At 38.1% G+C, this 20,590-nt stretch overlaps 1 protein-coding gene across 1 annotated transcript; it reads left to right on the top strand.

Annotated features, from left to right (window-relative positions):
* The first annotated feature begins 861 nt into the window (after nucleotides 1–861).
* On the top strand, nucleotides 862–14,226 carry LOC101852415 (G2/mitotic-specific cyclin-B3). The gene is made up of 10 exons (XM_005100278.3): nucleotides 862–1,043; nucleotides 2,635–2,724; nucleotides 3,310–3,566; nucleotides 3,944–3,989; nucleotides 4,338–4,472; nucleotides 5,675–5,908; nucleotides 7,125–7,280; nucleotides 8,565–8,714; nucleotides 10,193–10,323; nucleotides 12,223–14,226. Exons 1-10 carry the CDS (start codon nucleotides 969–971, stop codon nucleotides 12,275–12,277), a joined length of 1,329 nt encoding a protein of 442 aa, XP_005100335.1. The 5' UTR covers nucleotides 862–968; the 3' UTR covers nucleotides 12,278–14,226.
* Nucleotides 14,227–20,590: the final 6,364 nt, after the last annotated feature.

Raw genomic sequence — 20,590 nt, 5'->3', positions numbered from 1 at the left:
AAAAAAAATAAAAGAAAAAGAAAAAGAAAGAAAGAAACATGAGGAGGTCGTGCTTAACCAGTTGGCCATAGATTTAGTCTCTCTTTATAACCGCAGGCGAGAAAGAATCCTAAAGTGACCCGCCCGCACCCAGCCCATTTCTGTCTTTGTAAGTGCTAAACTAATTATTATGATTTTGAAAAACAAAAACAAAACAAACGAAAAAAATCCCTTTCGGCTGCTTTGACCTTTATTAAGACTTAAGATAGTGACAGTCAACCAAATCCAAAGTAAACTTAATTAACGAGAAATAAAGATTTTACTAACCGAACCATGGTTACTGTTGCACTTCAAGTCCGGGTCATCCATTAGTATTTTGGAATCGGATCTTTGTCCTCAAAAGCATAAATGTCACTTTGACCCTATTTTGAAAACGTACATTGTCCGTCGATAGCCATGTGGGGGCGAAAAGTGGAGGAGGCGTGTCCACATGTGATTGTTTACAAATAAGAAGCCGGAAGTACGTCATCGTAACTGCTTCTCGCCTTTAGATTTCTTTGTATTAGGCTTCTGCATCAAACTCCTTTAGAACAACGAGAATTTTGTTTTCATTTCTTACATAATAACTCAGTCAAAATGTAAAAGTTGTCAAACTCGATACGGATCCAGAGGGCTGACAGAATTGGGCCTAGATACTAGATTTCTATAATTATAGGGTTTATCCAAGGAGTAAGTTCAGAAACTAAGGGAGACAACTGTAAAAATATTATTTGGTGTTGTTGCATGCAGAGTGGCCTCAGGATATTTTGATTGGATGAACACATCTCTAGCGACCAATCAGAATAAAGTGACCGTGAACGATATTCAAACAGTCCGTGCTGTTGTGAACTGCTGGCTTGGTCCAACGTTTCACGAATTTGTGTGTTCTTTCCGAAAATCAGAGGCCAAAGGAGCAGAGTTGCACCGAAAAATTGGGCTACTATTCCAACATGTTTGCCCGTAAAAAACCTACTGAGAATCCGGATCCTCTCCCCAGAGGACTCCGGGCTAAAAAGGTTCCAGGTGTAAGTATCAAGACAAGAGTAGACCACAGTCTGTCGCTCATTGGATTTAGCCTAGAGGGTAGATCTAGCCTAGCAGTAGATCCTTGTGTTCAGTGTGTCACGGCCATGGCAAAGAAGCCGAGGCCTATTCTTGTGCTGATTTTGCGTAGCGCGCGGTTTCAACTGGCAGTTTGTAAGCTCCTTTCTTGTGCTTTAAAATTTCTTCTTGTGCTTACAAAACTTAAAAGAAATGATCGGGAGGCACTCCTTGGGTATGGTGGTTCCGACTTTTGTGTAGGCCCACTGACCTAAAAAAAAAGCATGATGTGTTTCAGGGGGCCCCTGAATTTGACCACGATTTGATGGTTTGATAGGCTATCTCTCCATTGACCATATCGGCACGCGCATCAAAAAGGAATCGTTTAGAACCAGAAGTAGATAATCTAGATTAGATCTAATTGTTGGTGGGGTCAAAACTAGATTCTAGAATCTAGATTTTCTCTGGATTATTTCTGTCACAAAAGTCAGGACCACCATATCCAAGGAGTGCCGGCCTAAGTCTTCTTCTTCTTCTCAGTTTACATGATCTAGTGTACGGCATCAGAATAAATCTGGGCGGAAGAAGCGTGCTGCACAATCACAGACAACCTGCAAGTTGCAAAGAAAATAAGATCTAGATCTAGATTCTAGATCTAGATCTAGATCTAATCCGAGTCAGCAGGCTGCCGTCGTGCGGTCATATAATCTGGCCACCATGACTAGATCTAGACTCTAGATCTAAGTCAACTAGATATCTAGATCTAGATCTAGATCTAGATTCTAAGTGGGAATCCCTCAATGACATCAAACAAGATGGCTGTTACTACTAGATCTATAAATATCAGCCAATGGCGTTTAGTTGTCGTTCTCTTGCTATCCGCTGTGCCAAGGTGTGCTTGCAGACAAAACTGACTCATGCTTCAGATCTTGATCTATCGTCTTGGTTTAATGACAATAAATTTTAGAAAGTCAGTTCTGTTGTGTAGATCATCTCTACTCAAGACTAGATTTCTAGATCTAGATTCTAGATCTGTGTCCCGCGCGCTCATCATATATCACCTAATGCTGTTGCGAGCACTGTAAAAAAAATCTGCAGTGAAGTGACTTCAAATCAATAGACACCATATATATATATATATTCATATATGCATGCCACAGTAACATAGGCTTTTCATGATTTATGAAGAAATTTTAGTCTTAGAAAGCCTGATGCAAGGGCCTTACTTAAGCCTTAGACTTGAAAGCACAGCATTATAAAAAGTTACTGCAATTTTTATTGAAATCAACAACTCAAATTACTGGATTTCTTGTGATAGTAATGATAGGCTGTTTTACCTTTTCTTGTCTTTTGGCTCAACTTCTAGAGGTAGAATTAAAACTTTTTGTTCCATCTAGATCTAGATCTAAATAAAAATTCATTCAGTTCAGTTCTAAAGTACTTGAGTAGGCCTACAAATTTGTAGTGTCCTAGCAATTTTCATTTGGAATGTTATGGTGGATTATTCGCATTGTGAGATAAAAATATTGGGTCTAATTACTAATTTATCATGTGTGTATTCCTTTCTTTCTTCAGGTTGAAGCTCCTGTGAAACCAGGCCTCTCTAAACTAAAGAGACCAACTGTTGGACAGACCAAGCGATCTGCTTTTGGGGACATCACGAATGTAAGTATATAATTATAATTGACCATTGTCTCTTGTGACAAAAACTTTTTTGCCATAATTCTGTCAGTTACTTTGTGTACTGATTTTTTTAAACAATTGTGAGATTAAAAATATCATTTTGATTCGAGGGCACTTTTCACCCTTAAGTTTTCCAGGTCTTTTTTTGGGCCTGCACTGAACAATCTTCAACTTCACGAGCATTTCTTAGTATTTTGTCTTGTCAGCAAGGTATACCGTATTTTTTGTAACATTGTAGGAAAACTAGTGGGATGGTCGGGAGGGTGCCTTGGGTATGTTGCACATTTCTTTAGCGGTTTTTTTTTTTGCTTTAATCCAAACACTGAATGACAGTGCATGTGTAGATGTGATTATTTACTTCTCAAACAAGAGAAATTTGCTTTTATTTTTTTAGATTGCCCAGTGAAGGATTCTTCCCTTTTTCTTTTAGCTGCTTTAAAAATCAACTAGAAATCTATTATCTGGTTTATTTTATCATCACAAATTCTATGACAAATATTAATTTGATAAAGTGAAAAATATGCCAATTGTGCATCATTTTGTTTCTGGACAATACCTGCACTCTAGGCTGCAAAGGAAAAGGTTGCAGAAGGCAAGAAAACTCAGGGTCTTGTCAAACCCACCTCCAAGAGCAGCCTTGCAGGACCAGTCAAAGCACCCAGGAATGCTCTGAAGAAGCCTATAGAGGTGAAAAAAAGAGCAACCGAGGCCAAATCTTCTCAAGAGGTGAACAGTTCCACTTCATCGGTTTCCAGTGCTTTAGCTTCTTCCCAAGAATCCACTAAGAATGAGACATCCCAAGCTCTGAAAAACTTGGCAGCAGGGTGAGTAACTTCTAATCTGCTTTCATGATGCCATAACAAAACTTTTCCTAACCCCACAATGATCACCTTATGTTTTGAGTCACTTTTTAATGTTTCTATTTTTCTGTTTGTCTTGAGACTTGAGTTCAAAGCAGAAGAGTAACTCTGTTGTAGAGTTGTGAGTTATTGAGGGGGGGGGGGGGGGGGGCTTCTTCTTTTGACTGTTTAAGTGACTGTCAGTTTGTTCCAGGCTTGATGTGGCCAATATATTGTGCTTTCACATAGCAGAATCTGAAATTTGCTTGTTGAAAATCCATGAAAGCCGGAGTGAGGACAAAGATAAAATTAACATCTTCAGGTTTTGATTGACAAAAAAAATGTTCCTTCATTCTTCACAGAGTACCAGTGGACCGAGAAGAGGAGGACTTTTCCTTTATAGATGCGGTAAGGGTAGTTTTACTGGGTTTTAAAAAAAAATGAACTTACAAAGACGAAGCGATATTTTTTCTTTCTTCGCCTGAACCAAAGATTGTTAAATGTTTTTGACGCGTTTTTAAAATAATGTTAAAGGTGTCTTTGACAGTTGATTTTGTAAAGGTGAATATTTGGTAGCATTGAACTCAGCTTGTTGAATTCTTGATGACATGAACATGTTCATTTCTGAGAAAACCTGATGGCTTTATTGGGATAAATTGTTTCAAATTGTGATGTGAAAGTCTTGTCGAGACCCTCCTATCTTTTATGTGAAATTTTTCTATCCAGGGAAAACAAATCTTGACTTTTTTTCTTCAGGAGGACTTGGAGGATGAGCCTATTGCTGAGGTTGAGGAAAAGTTCATGCCAACTGTGGATCTGGAGAATTATTCTGATGTTTTCAACATTGGCATCTACGCTCAGGATATATTTGACTACTACAAGTGCAGAGAGGTATTCATTTTATCAATTCAATTATGGGTCTTGAAAACAGAATGTTTTTTGCCTCGTTTGTAATATGGAATGCTATTAAAAAAATATTGCAGTTGCAAGCTCTGTAAAACTTTAACCAACCCCCCAATTGTTTATTTATAGACTACAAATTTTTTCTTGAAACCTGGTCAGTCTGGATGTCCTTTTCCTCCTATTCTGGGAAGAGAATAAAGTAATTTGTTGGCACTCTGATGTTGCCTGCTCCTTTTGCTTTTCTTGCTCACCCTGAATGAATTCAAATAAAAATTTATGAGAAATGAGCTTGATTTCACTTTAAAAGTTTAAATCTACATGTTCTCACACGATTACTGCATGAGAGTGCCCTGGGAGTAGTTTTCCTTTTTTTATTTTTTTATTTTATTTCTCTAGAAAATATTCTCCTTATTTCAACTATGTCATTTAGTGCTGGGGAAAAGCTAGACAGAAACAACAGAGGGACAGAAAAATAGGACCTACAACTCCAACAACCTTACAACCTGCCTGCTCTCTTCCTGTCTGGACGTTTAGGTTTTATGCATTTATAACCATCAGAAATTTCAACATCTTTTGTTTACCAAAATATAAAATTTCATAGATATCGTTTACTATTAGAATTGTAGATATATATAAGTGAAATATTTACCAAATTTACGAAGAATTTTATAAATGAAAATGTTCTTTTAGTTTTAAAAATAGGTAACGCTTGTGAAACTGTCAGTAGTGCTGGAAAAAACCCACTCAATCAAGAATATTTGTCCCTGAATTTCTACACTATCATATAAGCAGGTTGCACGGTGATTTTCCAGTGAAAATAGCTGACTACACAGTTTGTTAATAAATTGATCGAGGCATTCTTAGCCCATTGATTTGAAAAGAGCTAATGAAAAAGACACTCAATGGGTGCCGTAAAACACCTACTCAAACAAGATAACGCAATTTACTTCCTCAGCCACGTCTATGGGATCACTTTGAGTGAGTGGCAAAGAAAAATGCTAAAGTGTCTATAGTTTTGAGACTTGAAACTTGTATCGAGTTCAACTAAAATCTATAAATTGAGAAAGAATAGTAAAAAATTAACCTTTGAATTTAGGACAGTCGTAGTTAAGAATCTACGGTAATCTACCCATTGAAGGCAAGATTCAACAGGTTTATTCCATGCGGCCACATTTTTGTGTTCCCCTTAGCAATTGTTCCAGATCCCGTCCTACCTGGATGGAAAGAGCTGCAAGATCACTCCGATCATGCGCGCCATCCTGGTGGACTGGATGGTTGAGATCCAGGAGAACTTTGAGCTGAATCACGAGACCCTGTACCTGGCAGTCAAGCTGAGCGACACCTATCTGTCCCGTGAGCCCCAGGAGAAGGAGATGCTGCAACTGGTGGGAGCTGCCTCTGTGTTCATCGCCTCAAAATTCGATGTGAGTTTATTTTGTAAAAAAAAATTTAATGTCTCTGGCTTTTCGTTTTGCAAGCAGTTGGAAAAAAATGTGGAAACGTACTGTATATGTGCCTTTTTTGGGGGGTCTTTTTTTAGAATTGTTTCTAACGTGAATGTTTCAGATGGTATTTCTAGCGTGTGCCTTGAAATTTTTGTCTCCTGTTTTCATCTGTGATGTCTGCATTTTTTTGCAGCCCAGTAAGGCTTGCAAACTATTTGCCAGTGGACAGAAAAGTTTGGTGAATAATTGACCTAAAGATATTTTGTAAATGTAATTGGTTTAAAACAAAAAATTCTAGATGTTAGAAATATGAACGTGCATTACTATAGTTAATGAGTGAAAGGCTTTTAATGACAGAATTTGTTTGTTCTTTTAGTCTTAAAATGGAAAGGCTGGACAGCAACAACCCCCCCCCGGGAAGTGCTACTGACTGAAGTTGTTTTTAGGCCATTTCCAAAGGAAGGATATTAACTTGTTCTTGTGAACAGTAGAATTGGAAATGGGCTGATCTAATATTCAATGTCTTGCTCATACTGTGCCGGAACATCATGGGGGAACTGCTGCTTTTTCTTTCCTCATCCTATCATTTTTTATCGACTCCTTTTGTATGTTAAATCATTCTCTTGTGAACTATTTCTGGGGTGCCTTGGTAGTCAAAGCAGACTTTGTACTGTTGAGGCTAGAGAGGTGAACAGAGTAAGCCTGATTCCCCGTTTGGACTTCTCTGTTGACATCCGCCCCTTGGCGCTCATGACTTTGTGCAGCTATGAGCGCTGTAAAACCTTGCTAAGACTAAAAAGAAAGGCATGTTTTAACAAATCTGTTAGTGACATTTACATTATCAAGTTTTGATCGTGCTGTAAAAAATATACTGAAAGTAAAAAACCCAGAAAGACTGAAAACCTTTTGGCAATATAACATATTATATGGGAGGGAACTGAAGGCTAACTATTCTCTTCCAGGTAGCTACTGGTACAGCGAGGGATGGCCCTCTGCATTTTCTAGCTGTCTTTTATCAGATTATCCCAAACTTTTATGACCATAATTTGTATTTTACTTAACTTTAGTTTGACTCTCATGATTACGCTGAAAAAGATTTATTCTGTTCTCTGAGATTTAGTGTAGATCTTAAATATATTTTTTACATATTTCTGGCTCTGTGAATATGATATATACATTGTTTTGGTATTTCCAGGAGCGATGCCCACCACTCATTGAAGACTTCACATACATCTGTGACAACTCCTTTGATCGTGATCAGTTCATACTCATGGAGATGGAAATTCTGCGTAAAGTTGACTTTGACCTTGGCATTCCGATATCGTACAGATTTCTGCGCAGATATGCAAAGGTCTGTTGGCATAAAAATTGAGAGGGTTTTTTTTTGTGTGTGCGTGTCATGTTATGTCAGCAGACACAATAACAGGGGTTTGAGTAAATTATTAGCATTTAGTGTCAGTGTCAGTAGAGTGCTTGGTAGGCCCCCAGTAACAGTAGAATAGGATATTTATAGTTTATCCATTTTTCTTGTCATTTTTTTATCTAAAGATATACCAATGAAACCTGTATTTTTTGTTTTGCTCGTTTTTGTTCTTCTGTGGTAGATAATTTAAATCTGGTGTCTTTAGGCCATTCCCAAAGGGGGACATTTCTCGTTCTTATGCACAGTAGAATTGTAAATGGGCTTATTCAACAATGTCATGCTCACAACTGTGCCTGAACTACAACAGGGAACCGCTGCTTTTTCTTTCCTAATCTTGTCTTTACTATCATCATTTTTCCTTTACTTCTTTTGTATGTTTTGTCACATTCTTGTGACCTATTTCCGGGGTGCCTTGAAAGTCGAAACAGACTTTATGCTGTTGAAGCTAGAGAGGTGAACAGAGTAAGCCCGATTCCCTGTCAAGACTTCTCTGTTGACATCCACCCCTTGGCGCTCATATGATCTTTTGCAGTTGCGAGCGCCGTAAAACCTCTACTAAAACAAAAAATGATTTAAATTACAATGTTAATGTTAAAAATTACTTCTGTATCCTGCAAAAACCATTTTAAATCTGTATAACACTCACACTGTTTATGATTGTGGGGCCAGAAGCATAATTCAATTACCAACACTGAGTCGGTAGTACTGTAAAACGCCTACTCAAACAACAAAAAACAAAGCACAATTCACTTACTCAATAAGGGTTAGAATGCAAGACTGATAGACAGAAACAATGGTAGAGTAAAAACAGTTGACTGTTCAATCTGTTGACAATGGGATACTTATGTTAAAATCAAATTATAATTTTGGACAGTTATCTATAGTATTTTCACAATGATTGTTGCTGTTTTACTTTTAGATGATCTATATTTGTGGTTGATCCTGTAAGAACCCCAAATTATATACATATATATGTGATACTTTTCTTGTTCCAAATTTATTATATGACCTTATGCAGTTGCGAGCGTCGTAAAACCCCATACTAAACTAACTAAATTTATCCCCATCAAAGTGGTAACAAATGCGTATAAAATGTAGACCATGAATTCATAAAGAGCTTGGAGAGTTCACATTTTTGTTTATTATCAATGTAAAATGTAGTGTTAAGGAAATCTACTTTGTGATAATTTCTACTTTTTGTTTTGTTTTCAGGTTGCCCGCTCATCCATGGTCACTCTGACTCTGGCCCGCTTCATCCTGGAGATGTCGTTGATGGAGTACAGTCTCATCACAGAGCGAGACTCTCGCATAGCTGCGGCCGCTTTGTACATTGCCATGAAAATGTCCAAAGAAGGAGAATGGGTTAGTTTCTTTAAGCTGTCTTAGTCTTTTCTCTTTTTGGTAATGAGATTCAACTAGCAACGGGTTGAAATGTGAGTTTGTAGTTGAAAATGATGCCTTTGAAGCTCGAGTGCAAATGGTGCGAAAAGTAAGAGGCAGTAATCCAGCTTCCAAGTGCCACGGAAATGAGTTCCCTGCCACAGAAGTTTGCAATTTTGGATTTTGGCGAGGAAATAAGTGCCGGCCAAACTTTTTACCGATATTAAAAAGCAAACAAAAAAATAGCAAGATCAGTTGCATCCCCGGACGAGCAAATCGCAATGCAAAAGGTCCAATGAGACAAAGACAAATGGCCGAGGCTTTGGTTTTTTTTAGCAGCCAGGCCTCACAAACAAGTCCTACTTGTCTCATTTTGGTACGATTGATACTCGCACTGTAGTTCTCGGAAAAGCCCCTATCATTTATTGGGAATATTAGATCTAGTTCTACTCTAGGCCAACTTCACCTAAAGCATAAGATCTGAAGTTGCCATTCTACATGTATTAAAAAATAATGTTCCACTAGACTACAGGAAATCTTTCAGTTTATCTGTATGCCTTTCTTTTATTTTCTGCATTTTAAACTTTAATAACTCTGTTACCTGTTGTTAACCTTCTGTCACATGTTGGTCTCACTGTTTGTGAGGATTAGTTCTCACACCCATAGCTTTTTTCCGTGCTGTACTGGGAGTGTGTCCACTGAAATCATGGAAATATGTCCCCGAAAAGGGTTTTCGATAGTTGGCAGCTCTGAGTAGCCTGAAGGAAGTTCTGTTAAGTTATTCATCTTGACTTTTCAATCAGTTTTTTTTCGTAATAAATGCATCTCTTCATAGCATGTAAAAGAAATGATCGTTTTTAAGCACAAGGGGGATATCCCGAAAAATGTTTTGAGAAAATCGAAGGTAAAAATGTTTTGAGAAATTCGAAGGTAAAGTTTTTGCCCCTTGTTCAGTTTCTTTAAATAAAATACAAGGAGAGTTTTCTGTATAACCAAATATACACACCAATGAAACCAAACTTCTCCATAGGTAGGGCAATGCTCACTTTTGATGTCTGTCATGATTTCTGGAAACCCCCGATATCTGGGTTAGCCCGCCTATCCTTAAAAGCGACCAAATGCGGGCCTGCTGGATATTCTATTTCTCTTATATTATCTTGTGATGATTTGGTCTTCATGCATTTTTGATATTTGAAAATATTTTTAAAATCAGCTTGACTTGTGTATTTGTGGTTTCAGACATCAGAATCTTTGCTTTTTTTTTTTTTTTTGACTGACTAGTAAAGGAAATCTGCCCTTCTCAGATAATAAGTTAGACAAATCATTTTTATAGGTTTGCCAATACTTACAGTAAGATTGAGACCAGTGGCCCAGACTACACACCCAGATGGTAGTCGTACAAGAGCAATACTTTTATACTTCCCCATTGTAATGTTCCCAATGTTGTTCTCATGTTTCAGGAGGGCGAGGTTGTGCAATCAAGTGGCTACACTGTGGAGAAAATCAAGGACATGGTCCTGGCCCTCAACACAATGCTGCATGCACGACCTATCCCTCAGTTGTCCACCATCCGCAGTAAATACTCGCACATGTAAGTGACTAGTGGCCATGCTGTTTGTAATGTATGGGATGTTTCCTTAACTATTGGGAATCAACATAACACTGTTACTTTTTAAGTACTCTCACCAGATCCTCTGCTTTGTAAGGACTTCTCTGTTGACATCCACCCCTTGCGGCTCATATGACCTTATGCAGTTGCGAGCACCGTAAAACCTCTACTAAAACCTAAAACTTGTTTTTCTCAACACACTTTTTCACGACTATTTGCTTGCATATGCGGGGGTTTTTTCAACACAGACTTTAGATTTGGCCCGCAGTTAGAGAAAAAATTTGTACTTGTTGTGGGCTTGTTAGGTTTTTACAGTTTGGTTTACAATTTTTTTCAGGCCAAAAATATTTTTTGAAAATCAAATTCCATATCGCGGAATTTGGGAACAGTGTTGGATACTTTCTCAGCATCAGAAATGAAAATAGCCAGCTGCAAGCACCTACTTGTTTGTGATATTTTGCGAGTTAGAGAATTTTTAAGTCTAAAACTAGAAATGGTGGAGGGAAAAAAAAAGTCTATCCAATTTTCAAGATGACCGCCGTTTTCATGGCAACGGCTTATGTAATCGAGTGTCAACAGTTGAAAATGAATCTTATGTTTCATTCTTACTGCCTGTGACAAAGTTGTTTCACTTTTAGTTTAGTTTTAGTAGAGGTTTTACAGAGCTCGCAACAGCATATGGTCATATGAGCGCCAGAAGATTTGGGGTGTTACAAGAGTAACAAACATAAAAAAGAAAGGGAGATAAGGACGATAGATGTTTGACAGGAAAGAAGCAAACCACACCTCTCTTGTAACACATCTATTCTTCGGCACTTATACGACCTTGTGTTGCAAGTGCTGTAAAAAAAACTTACTAAAACAAACATAGATCTAGCCTTGCGGGAGGCCGCATGCTCTCGTAAAACGAGAACATGGAATGACTTAAGAAAAGTCAAATAAATGCACTTTTTGCCTTAGATATGCAGGTTATTCAAAATTATGAGTAAGATGGGAGGAAATGGGGAATAAGAAAAGTGAGAAAAGTGACAATTGAAGACCCGGTGTCAGAAATATGTCACAAGTGTGCTAGATCTAGACTGCGCGTCCATTAACGCTGAGACATTAGGCTGCTGTCCTGAGAAATGAGCGCAGCTGAAAATCAGTTCTGACAGTAGGAACGCATACCCCCTTGCAATGAAGGGTTAAGAATAAAATGGTATTCCAAAGGGAAAGTCATATATTAATTCTGTGTGCGGGTGGTTGGAGTGTGCCACTGGTAGGTTCTACTTCTCTACTTTCCCTCTGTTCTTTCTGTCTGTCTTTGTTTTTATCAGCACCAAACTACCATTTTTGTGTAAATGTGCTTCTCTTTACTCAAATTGTGTCCCAAAATTTTGAATGGCTTTGCGGTCCTTTTATTGCAAAAGGAATGCTATTTTTCAAGTAAGATTTGGATTTTCATGAACTGGTATTCAATTACATAAAAAAGACGAATGTGTTCTTAGTAGGTACAAAGTTAGAGCTTTTTTTCATGCATGTCAAAACTTGATGAATTGAAGAACTGATGATAAAGGCTCATATCTATGAACATTGATACTGAATTTCCCATTGTCTGAGTGAGTGAACAGTATGTCGTCTCATATATCTTGAACGACAACTGTTTGTTTGTGCGTCTGTTTATTGTACTGCAATGTGGGGCAATGGCAGGTGCTCTGGTGTGGTTTGCTCTTTCTTTCCTATCAAACATGTCGTCCTGATCTCTTTTACTTTTGTGTATTTTTCCCTCTTGTAACACATCGATTCTTTGGCACTTAAATGACCTTCCTTATTGTGTTGCAAGTGCCATAATACTCTTAATAAAAATGTGGGGCGTAACTTTTCAATTTTGTTTCATTTCAGTGTCTTTCACGAGGTGGCCAAGATCAAGCCATTGCCGACGGCATTGCTGTTGTGACCTTGATGTGGGGACAACGAGTAATGTGCACCAAATAAAATTTAAAGCTTAAGACAATTTTTCCTTATATTTCAAATTCTAATAGTTTTGAAAATTGGAAATTGACAACTGCCGGAAAAACACAGGCATAATCAATCATGAAAATTAACATTATTTTTGTTTGGTAATTTTTTGTCACTTTAGAGAAGTTTTGAGAACAAAAACAAAAAAAGTTGTTTTTTGGAATGATGAAGACCAAAAAAAACCCCCCAAAAAACTTTCCAAATTTTGATGGAGAAATTCGAAGATTTATATTTTTGTTTGGTGACTGGCTGGGGTATCCTGATATTCTGGTCATACAGAAGTTTGAGTGAGCAAATGTGTCTGCGTGGAGGAGCAAAAGTATGGTATTTTATACATGCGTCTGGCTGTGTGGTGTGTTCAGGTTCTCATTTCAACTATAATTCCATATTCCCAACTGGGAAATGAATCATCTTTCATTACCATCTGTGTATACTGCATGATCTTATTTGCTGTCTGAGGAATCTTTATGTACATACATGCTATTTTAATAATATATTTTTATGTGACCGGTATTTTTTAGAAATGATCTGTGTTTTTCTAATGAAAGTAGTAATGAATACTTTTAAACTCTGCTGTATGTAGCTCACCAATATAAAAATTTACTTTGCAACAATCAATCTTAAAGAAAAATCTTTCTCAAAAGATGCTTGAAATTATTTTTAGGGTCTTTAGATGTATTATTATTTATGCCTCTAAAGCTTAATAGAAACATTGTCCTTTCTCAGAAAGGTCAATTTTGAAAAATGCTTTGGCAGTTTTCAATTAGTGTTTTGTGACTCTTCCCCCCCCCCCCCCCCGTCCATTCAGTATTGGTGCTTGTTTATATATATGGCTCTAGAAAAAAAAATAATGTTGTACTGTAGAAATAAACAGAATGAGAAATGGTAGGTTAAGAAGTTGCTTGAAGTCTCCAGGATTGTTCAGCCTTTGCAAGGGCAAGCTCTTGTTTCCCTTGGGTTGGTGGTGTAGGGTGTGCTCGTTGAACGGCTACTACAGCGGTACCTCGTTCCGCAGGACTGATCCAGCTCTCTCTTTACTTCTCTAGGTGTTGTGTTGTGGTCCACTTTGTCCAGGCTGTTCCCCACTGCTGTAGATTGTTGTAGAAGTTTGATAACGTGTGACTAGTGACTTAGTGCAGTGCGGCCAGGTACGGCAGTGTCCATCTTAATGCCTATAGTTTTTTGTCTTTCAGGTTAATGAGGAATAGGTTGGATCAAATCAGACATTTTTGGGGTGAATTTTGAAAATGAGTTTAGGCTTATGTACCAAGAACTGTTCCGTTTGTGCTAAAAAATATTAAATTCAATATTAGTTTTTTCCTTGTTGCACTTACAAAGCTTATCGTATTCAAATTCATCTTGCGTAAAAAGTTATAACTTTGTGCGTGAGTAGTCACAAATTTTTACCCAGAGCGGTTTTTAATGTGTCGTTTGTTTGGCTTTTGCCTCATTTTAAATCCGATAGCTGCAACTACAGCAGTGGACAGTTTTGACTCTCTAGGGATATGATACTCCTCAAGGTTGAGAGTAAGAAGCTCAATGGCTTTGCCTGCAGCAACCTCTTTTGTGAATGGTTCAAAGACCGAGGTCCCTAGTGTGTATGTGTATATATCCGGTGTTGGAAGTCTTGTAACATCCATTCTTTTCTCAGAAAGAAATGTATTCATATATGTGACCATTGCATGTTAGTTGTAAGGTTAGTTAGTATGAAGTGACTGAAAAAAGGACAAAAGCATTAGGTAAGTTTGATGACTGACTTTGTATTTTAAAAAACTTATTTATAACTATGTATTCAATACACATTTTGATTTTGCCCATATTGATGGAAATACTGAAATTTGATTTTTGATGATTTTACTGAGAATAAAGTTTTTGCTTCCAACTTAACAATTGCGTTTGTTGACTTCCATGGTGGCATTTGTGGGTTTTTTCTCTTTGTCTCACTCTGCATAGATCTATAATACATGTGTCTATGACTGCTTATCGTAAGCTCCTCCATATATATGCCATTTTGTCTATTTTTTTTTTATTTTTTTATAGTAAGAGGGCTTTAAGGCGCTCACAACTGCATAAGGTCATATTATATATGAGCGCCAAGGGGTGGGTGTCAACAGAGAAGTCATTACAGGGAATCAGACTTATTCTGCTCACCTTTCTAGCTTCTACAGCACAAGGTCTGCGTCAACTATCAAGGCACCCCTGAAATAGCAGGTCACAAGAGAGTGACATACAAAAGAAGTAGAGGAAAAATGACAATAGTAAGGATTAGGAAAGAAAAAGCAGCAGTTCCCTGTTGTAGGTGAGGCTCAGTTCATTCATTCATTTGCTTGGGTGGTTTCTACAGCTTTTATTAAAAGGTTTACAGCCTGGACAAAATCGCTTTTAAAAATAAAAGTGAGTCCGTCATTTTTTTTTCTAATTGCTCGAGATTATGTTTATATTGAAAGCATGTTTTAGGAACTTTAACTTTTAAGTGCAAAAAAGTGTTCACCATATAAAATTAATTTCTTATAATGTAACTAGTTTTGCTACTAAAAGGTACCATCGGTGGGCTGACGTAGGCCATATGCGTACACAAAACGTGAGAGCGCGGGAAGTAGGCCTACCGTGAACAATTTCATTTTCCGCGTGGATGAGATTTGTGGTATTTTTAATAAATTTCTGAAGAAAAGTTTTTAAAATCTCAATTGTTGTGGGAAATCATGATTAAGTTAAGATAAACTGCTGTACAGTGTGGGTGACATTGATTCACCCATTAAAAATATTATATTTGAGGATAAGTTATGCCACGAATTTTTGACCGCACTCTTGGCCTTTGTTAGACTTATGTGTGCAGAATTCCATGTAGATTTATATGTCACTTTCCACTCCACAATCTCCACTTATGTGACAGTGGTCCTGTTCAGGAATACAAGTACAGTCAAACCTGCTCAGACGACCAGATGTATAACTTATACTGTTACTATAAGTTAGTAAGACAACTATGTGTCTATAGGTCTATAATTAATGGCACGAATATAACAAAAACATGTCAAACGTTGTTACTCTACAGTCAAAGCTCGTACCGTCAGCCCAGCTTACCGCTAGGTTTTGCCAGTGTATGAAAAGGGAGGCCTGTATAAACATAGCATTTGCTCCTTCACACCACCGCCAGCCACCTGTCTTGAATTGTACAGTCGTTATTAAACTAATCTAAATTTGCCCAGCTGCACCGCCAGTGAATTGACCACCAGAGGAGGTACACACTACACATGGCGCACGACACTCACTTGGTGACTGCTTGGTAATCTCTGCCCCACACACGTCTCTGCGAGTTCGGCCTTTTTCTAGCATTTAATTTATTACATGTACCGATTTGCACAGATTATGAAAATGTCACTAGTTTTAAGCTTCGATCAATAGTTTAAAAATTGGGAGTGAAATTTTAAAATCGCCTAGAGAAACTTAAAAGGAAGTGCACCACATTGGCATGTTGGCAAACTATTCTGTGGTATCCAGATACCAGCTCCATGACCAAAAGGCTGGCACTGGCAGGTGCCCATGAGTCTTTTATAGTGTGAGGCCTTGCAATATTACAGGAAAAGTCTGAGGTAGTTTGAGGACTGAAGAGTATCGGGTTTGATTTTGTTTTTTTAAGTACGTCTGCAGGGTAATTGACACATGGGACATAATAGTATATTCTGGCTTCTGGTCCGGCAGAAATTCTCAATATGAATTCACATAAAGTTCAGTTTTCCCTCTCACAAGACAGACTTATCATCAAGATGGGTCAAGACTGGCCACATACTTTGTCTCTGGTCTCTACAACTATTTATGATTACAATCGGTGCTATCCTGTAATACAATGTACAATTAACTTCATGACTTCATGCTTGTCCTGAGGAAGGCGGTATAACAGGGTTTGACTATTTTATCAACTAACAACCCCCCAAAAAACCCTGTCTCAGATGGTCATGCAAATTTCTCATTGCTGAACGCATTGCCATAAATCATCTATAGGCTCCAGACACCATGTACGAGCCGTCATAATCCATTCATCCGTCGTTATTATTAGTAATATTAGCCTGTTGTATGAATGAACCAATCTCTGCTCAGCACATTGTGAAAGCGAGGACTCTGGACCCTCCTACGCTACTGTTTACCAAAGTTTACCAGTCGGTAACATTTTAAAATCTTATGGGCCTTGTGGCAGTCCTATGTTTTCTTTAATTTGAACAGTCCTGCTAAACTTACTTACTACATGTACCCATTACGCCATCTGGCGTTTAGGGCAGCAGCAAAGGATCTCCAGCTCTGTCTGTTTTGGGCCATCTTGGTCAGCGTTCCTCACGAATGATTCCAGGACTTCATTTCAGACTCTACTGTGCGTCTCCAGGTCACTTTGGGTCTTCCCCTTTTGCGACGTCCTTCGGGTGTCCAGTGGAGGGAAGTCTTCACAATAGAGTCTGGTTCTCTTCTCAAAACATTTCCAATCCATCTCCATCTTCTCCTTTTTATTATCCTGCTAAAGACGGCCGCTTTCCTCCCCAACAATGGGTGGCTGTGTTAGATAATTTCAGCTGAGTACATGTACATAGTAGGCTACATGTATCACAAAGTCATGTTGATGAAAGCATTGGAGTGGGTGGTCACTGTGGCGTGTCTTTACTTTGAATAAAATATAACACTCCTAGCAAAAAAACCCCAAAACCTGGACGTTAAAGTGCGGCAACTCAACCAGACATGGTTTATATGTGTACAGGCTGTAAGTATGATGTAAGTGTACAAGTAATGTCTTGAATATATTGTGTTTAACGTGTTGCTGCTGCGGCCAGTAAATTCTTTTTCAAAATTCAATTTACGCATTTTCAGTAGTACCGGATGTCTTAAAAAAGAGGACCCACTTAACTTAAGCAGCAATAACTCGATTATTTTTCAACCAATTTTCAGAAACTCCTCAGAAATAACTTTCAACCATGGGGATGTAACATTTGTCAATATATGAAAAACATCAGTTATTTGTTTTAAAAATTTCAATCAAAACTGACTGAAACTTAAACATTGCAACTTAAAAAACCCAACAAAAACAAAACACATATTGTTTTATTTCAAATAGTCACTATCTGTGTTTTGAAGAACAAATCAATACCAAATTGATGTTGCTGAATAAACATGACGAAGGTGTTCGCTATGGCTATTTATAGATCTGCATCTGGAGATCATTTCTTTCCATACAAGCTCGAGTATGTCACTGAAAATTTTGAATAACCCTGTTGTATATTTCTGGGTCGATTTTTGGAATGTTTTGTTCAAAATTGAGTTTCAACTGTTCGATTAATTGTTTGTGAGTTGTTTCCCTACACTGTATTTTTTGTTTTTGTTTTTTGGTAGGCCTAAGTGTTTTACGGCGCTCGCAACTGCATAAGGTCATATGAGCGCGCGGGACACACCTAATAATATTTTCAGTTGGCAGGAAATTTTGAATTTTGCCCGGGTGGCGGCCGAAGTCTACTCTTTTCGATTTTAGACCACCAAAGGAACATTAACGTGCGCAATTAGCACACGGGTCCTCCGAGATTTTTCGCCCTTGTCCGAGAAGGCTAGGTGTAGATCTTTCCTACCAGAAGATCAGGGGTGTGTCTGAAAGACAGTAGTAAGAAGGAGCCATGTAGTAGCAGTAGAAAGACTGCAGAAAGAGTCAGGAGCCCAGAGGAGGGGGCGAAGAAGGGTAGGGGGTGGGGGAAGAAAGAGGAGACGAAAGCAGACGACAGAACATTGCTAGAGAGCAGACAGAGGTGAAAGGAGACAATTTTAGAGAAAAACATTTTTCGGTCGCTACCCGGAACCTTTGAATGAGAGGCCAACACCTTAACCTCTAGGCCACGAGAGCCCCCCTACACTGTCTGTCAAAAACCACTTACGGTAATAATTGAAGTGGGTGGTTGGCCGGTGCTCTGGTGTGGTTTACTCCTTCCTTTCTATCAAACGTCTATCGTCCTTATCTCCCCTCCTCCTTTTTTGTGTTTGTTACTCTCTTGTAACATCTCCAATCCTCGGCACTTTATGGCCTTAATGTGCTGCAAGTGCCGTAAAACTCTTACTAAAACTTAGTAAAACTCAACTAGCAATTGAAGGGTTACAAGTTGGGGGAATGTCGTAACCATTTCTTTGTAAATTTTAAGGCGTTCCCCAAACTTTTCTTGTATTGCAACCATATCAGGGCGACTCTTCATGTACAGTGGAAACCCCTGATATAACAGGGATGGTGGGACCAGAGAAAATGTACTGTTATATCAGATCGCTGATAAATCAAAAATGCAAGGGAAGTAAGCATTTGTGGATTAATCCAGCTGTATCTATTCATGGGTAGTTTCCCTTGCCATAAGTACCATGCGCATGACACATTACGTGTGCGTGTAGCTTGGGCTGAGAGCGAGATCACAGAATTCTCTCTCTCTATATATAAATATGTACATGTGTGTATATCTCGCTTCACCTGCTGCGTGTGCTTGCAGTGGTGTGGCTTGCTCCATTACTGCGTTACTAACTCTGTCTTTCTCTCTCTCTAACTTTTTACACAATGTTAACAAGCCTTTGTCCCTGCTCTAACCGATTGGGCTTCGATAACTTTTAATAGAGACAAAAGTAGGAAAAAACGGGGATTTTAAAAATTCTTGTTATTACCGGGCTTGTTATATAATATATGGTTTCCACTCTATGTGTTGTAGCCCCATCCCACCCCACTGGAACAAGGCATGTACAGCATAACACCCCCCCCCCCAAAAAAAAAAAACCCCAACCCCCACCAAAAATTCTATAAAATGTTCTCGGCATGTTAAGATATCTAGATCTAGATCTATCTGAGGTGGTTGTTGTGGTTTTACCGTCCTTGTATCTGAATCCAGAACGGGCTGATCACGCCCCGGAAGCTGAACGCTTTTACTCATGTGAAGTAAAATTTAGCGTTTTTCTCAATTTTGGTTGACTATTTTCAAAACTTGATATTTCTCGTACACCTTAATTGATTTTCTTTATTCTTCTCTATAAATTTGTCCCACAATACATAAGCCCATTTTGTCCAAACTGTTCTCTAGATAAACTTGCGCTATGTACAATTTTATGAAACAAATCTGCTTTTAATTTGCATTTTAATGACCTGAAATTTGTGTTCAAGTCTGAAGAAAAGAAAAAAACTGATAAAGACCGTATATTATATAATGTAACATTTGTAATTTTTATTTTCAGTATATCCCTTCCATCAAATGTCAGGCAGACATTTACAAGATTCAGTTACAAATAACATCACTCTGCACAACAAACTCAGCCACACTGAAGAACAAACAATGGTGCCAGCTGCACTACAAAGCCAATATGGTCAATATGGAATTCACACCGATGTAGTATTATGCTCTCAAGCTTTGTCCTCAACATAAAAAAGAACATTTTTAAAACTTTAAAAAACTTTTAAGAGGGATTTGTTCTTTGTCAGTGCTCCAGGGATGTAAGTTTTCTATTCGCCAGCAAAACAGACCTCTCTCTATTAGAGGTCATCATTCTTATTCTTGTTATATGTGAGGGAGCGGGGTGGAATCAGGCTCTCGTCAATTTTTGGGCATATAGAGTTATTGGTATTATCTTAAAAAAACCAACCCATTTATCTTGATTTGCGAATGAAGGAGGTGAGGGTCACCTGTTTTCAGAGGTAAAATTAGTGAGAAAATGGCCGCCAAAGATTAGTTATTTCCTTAGCTTAAGAGTCCATGGTAACTGAAAATTCACATTTTTTGTGCCTTTAATCACCGCTTTTCAGAAAAATCCACACAGAAAAGAGTTCTTTAACGGGCATGAAAGGTGTTGAACCAAAAAACAAAAATTTTATAAAAATTCACAAACCTGGGGAACAATAAAATTTTCTTCACTTTGATTATTTTGACGAGAGCCTGATTCCACCACGCTGCCTCACATATATATTTTAAAAAAACAAAAAAACACACACACCCAAAAACCCAACCCCAATAGGCAATATCTTAGCAGATAAGTATTTAAAACTGAGAAAACAATAGGACCATTATCGTTACTACTGACCACAAGCACAATGTCCCTCCTTCTAGGACCATGGTATTTTCTAGGGGGCTCTCATAAAACCCATCCCTTTAGTTAAAATGAAACCCACTTACATCCCTGGTACTCCCATTGCAGCTACAATAGAGTTGGAGGAAAGGCCATTTTAAACTTTTCCTTTACAGGATAAAAAGAGCTCAGGGGCCAAAAC

Source organism: Aplysia californica, unplaced genomic scaffold, assembly GCF_000002075.1.
Source record: "Aplysia californica isolate F4 #8 unplaced genomic scaffold, AplCal3.0 scaffold00242, whole genome shotgun sequence".
Lineage (NCBI taxonomy): Eukaryota > Metazoa > Mollusca > Gastropoda > Aplysiida > Aplysiidae > Aplysia > Aplysia californica.
Note: the sequence above shows the minus strand (reverse complement) of the source record. Positions and strands in the feature narration are given on the sequence as shown.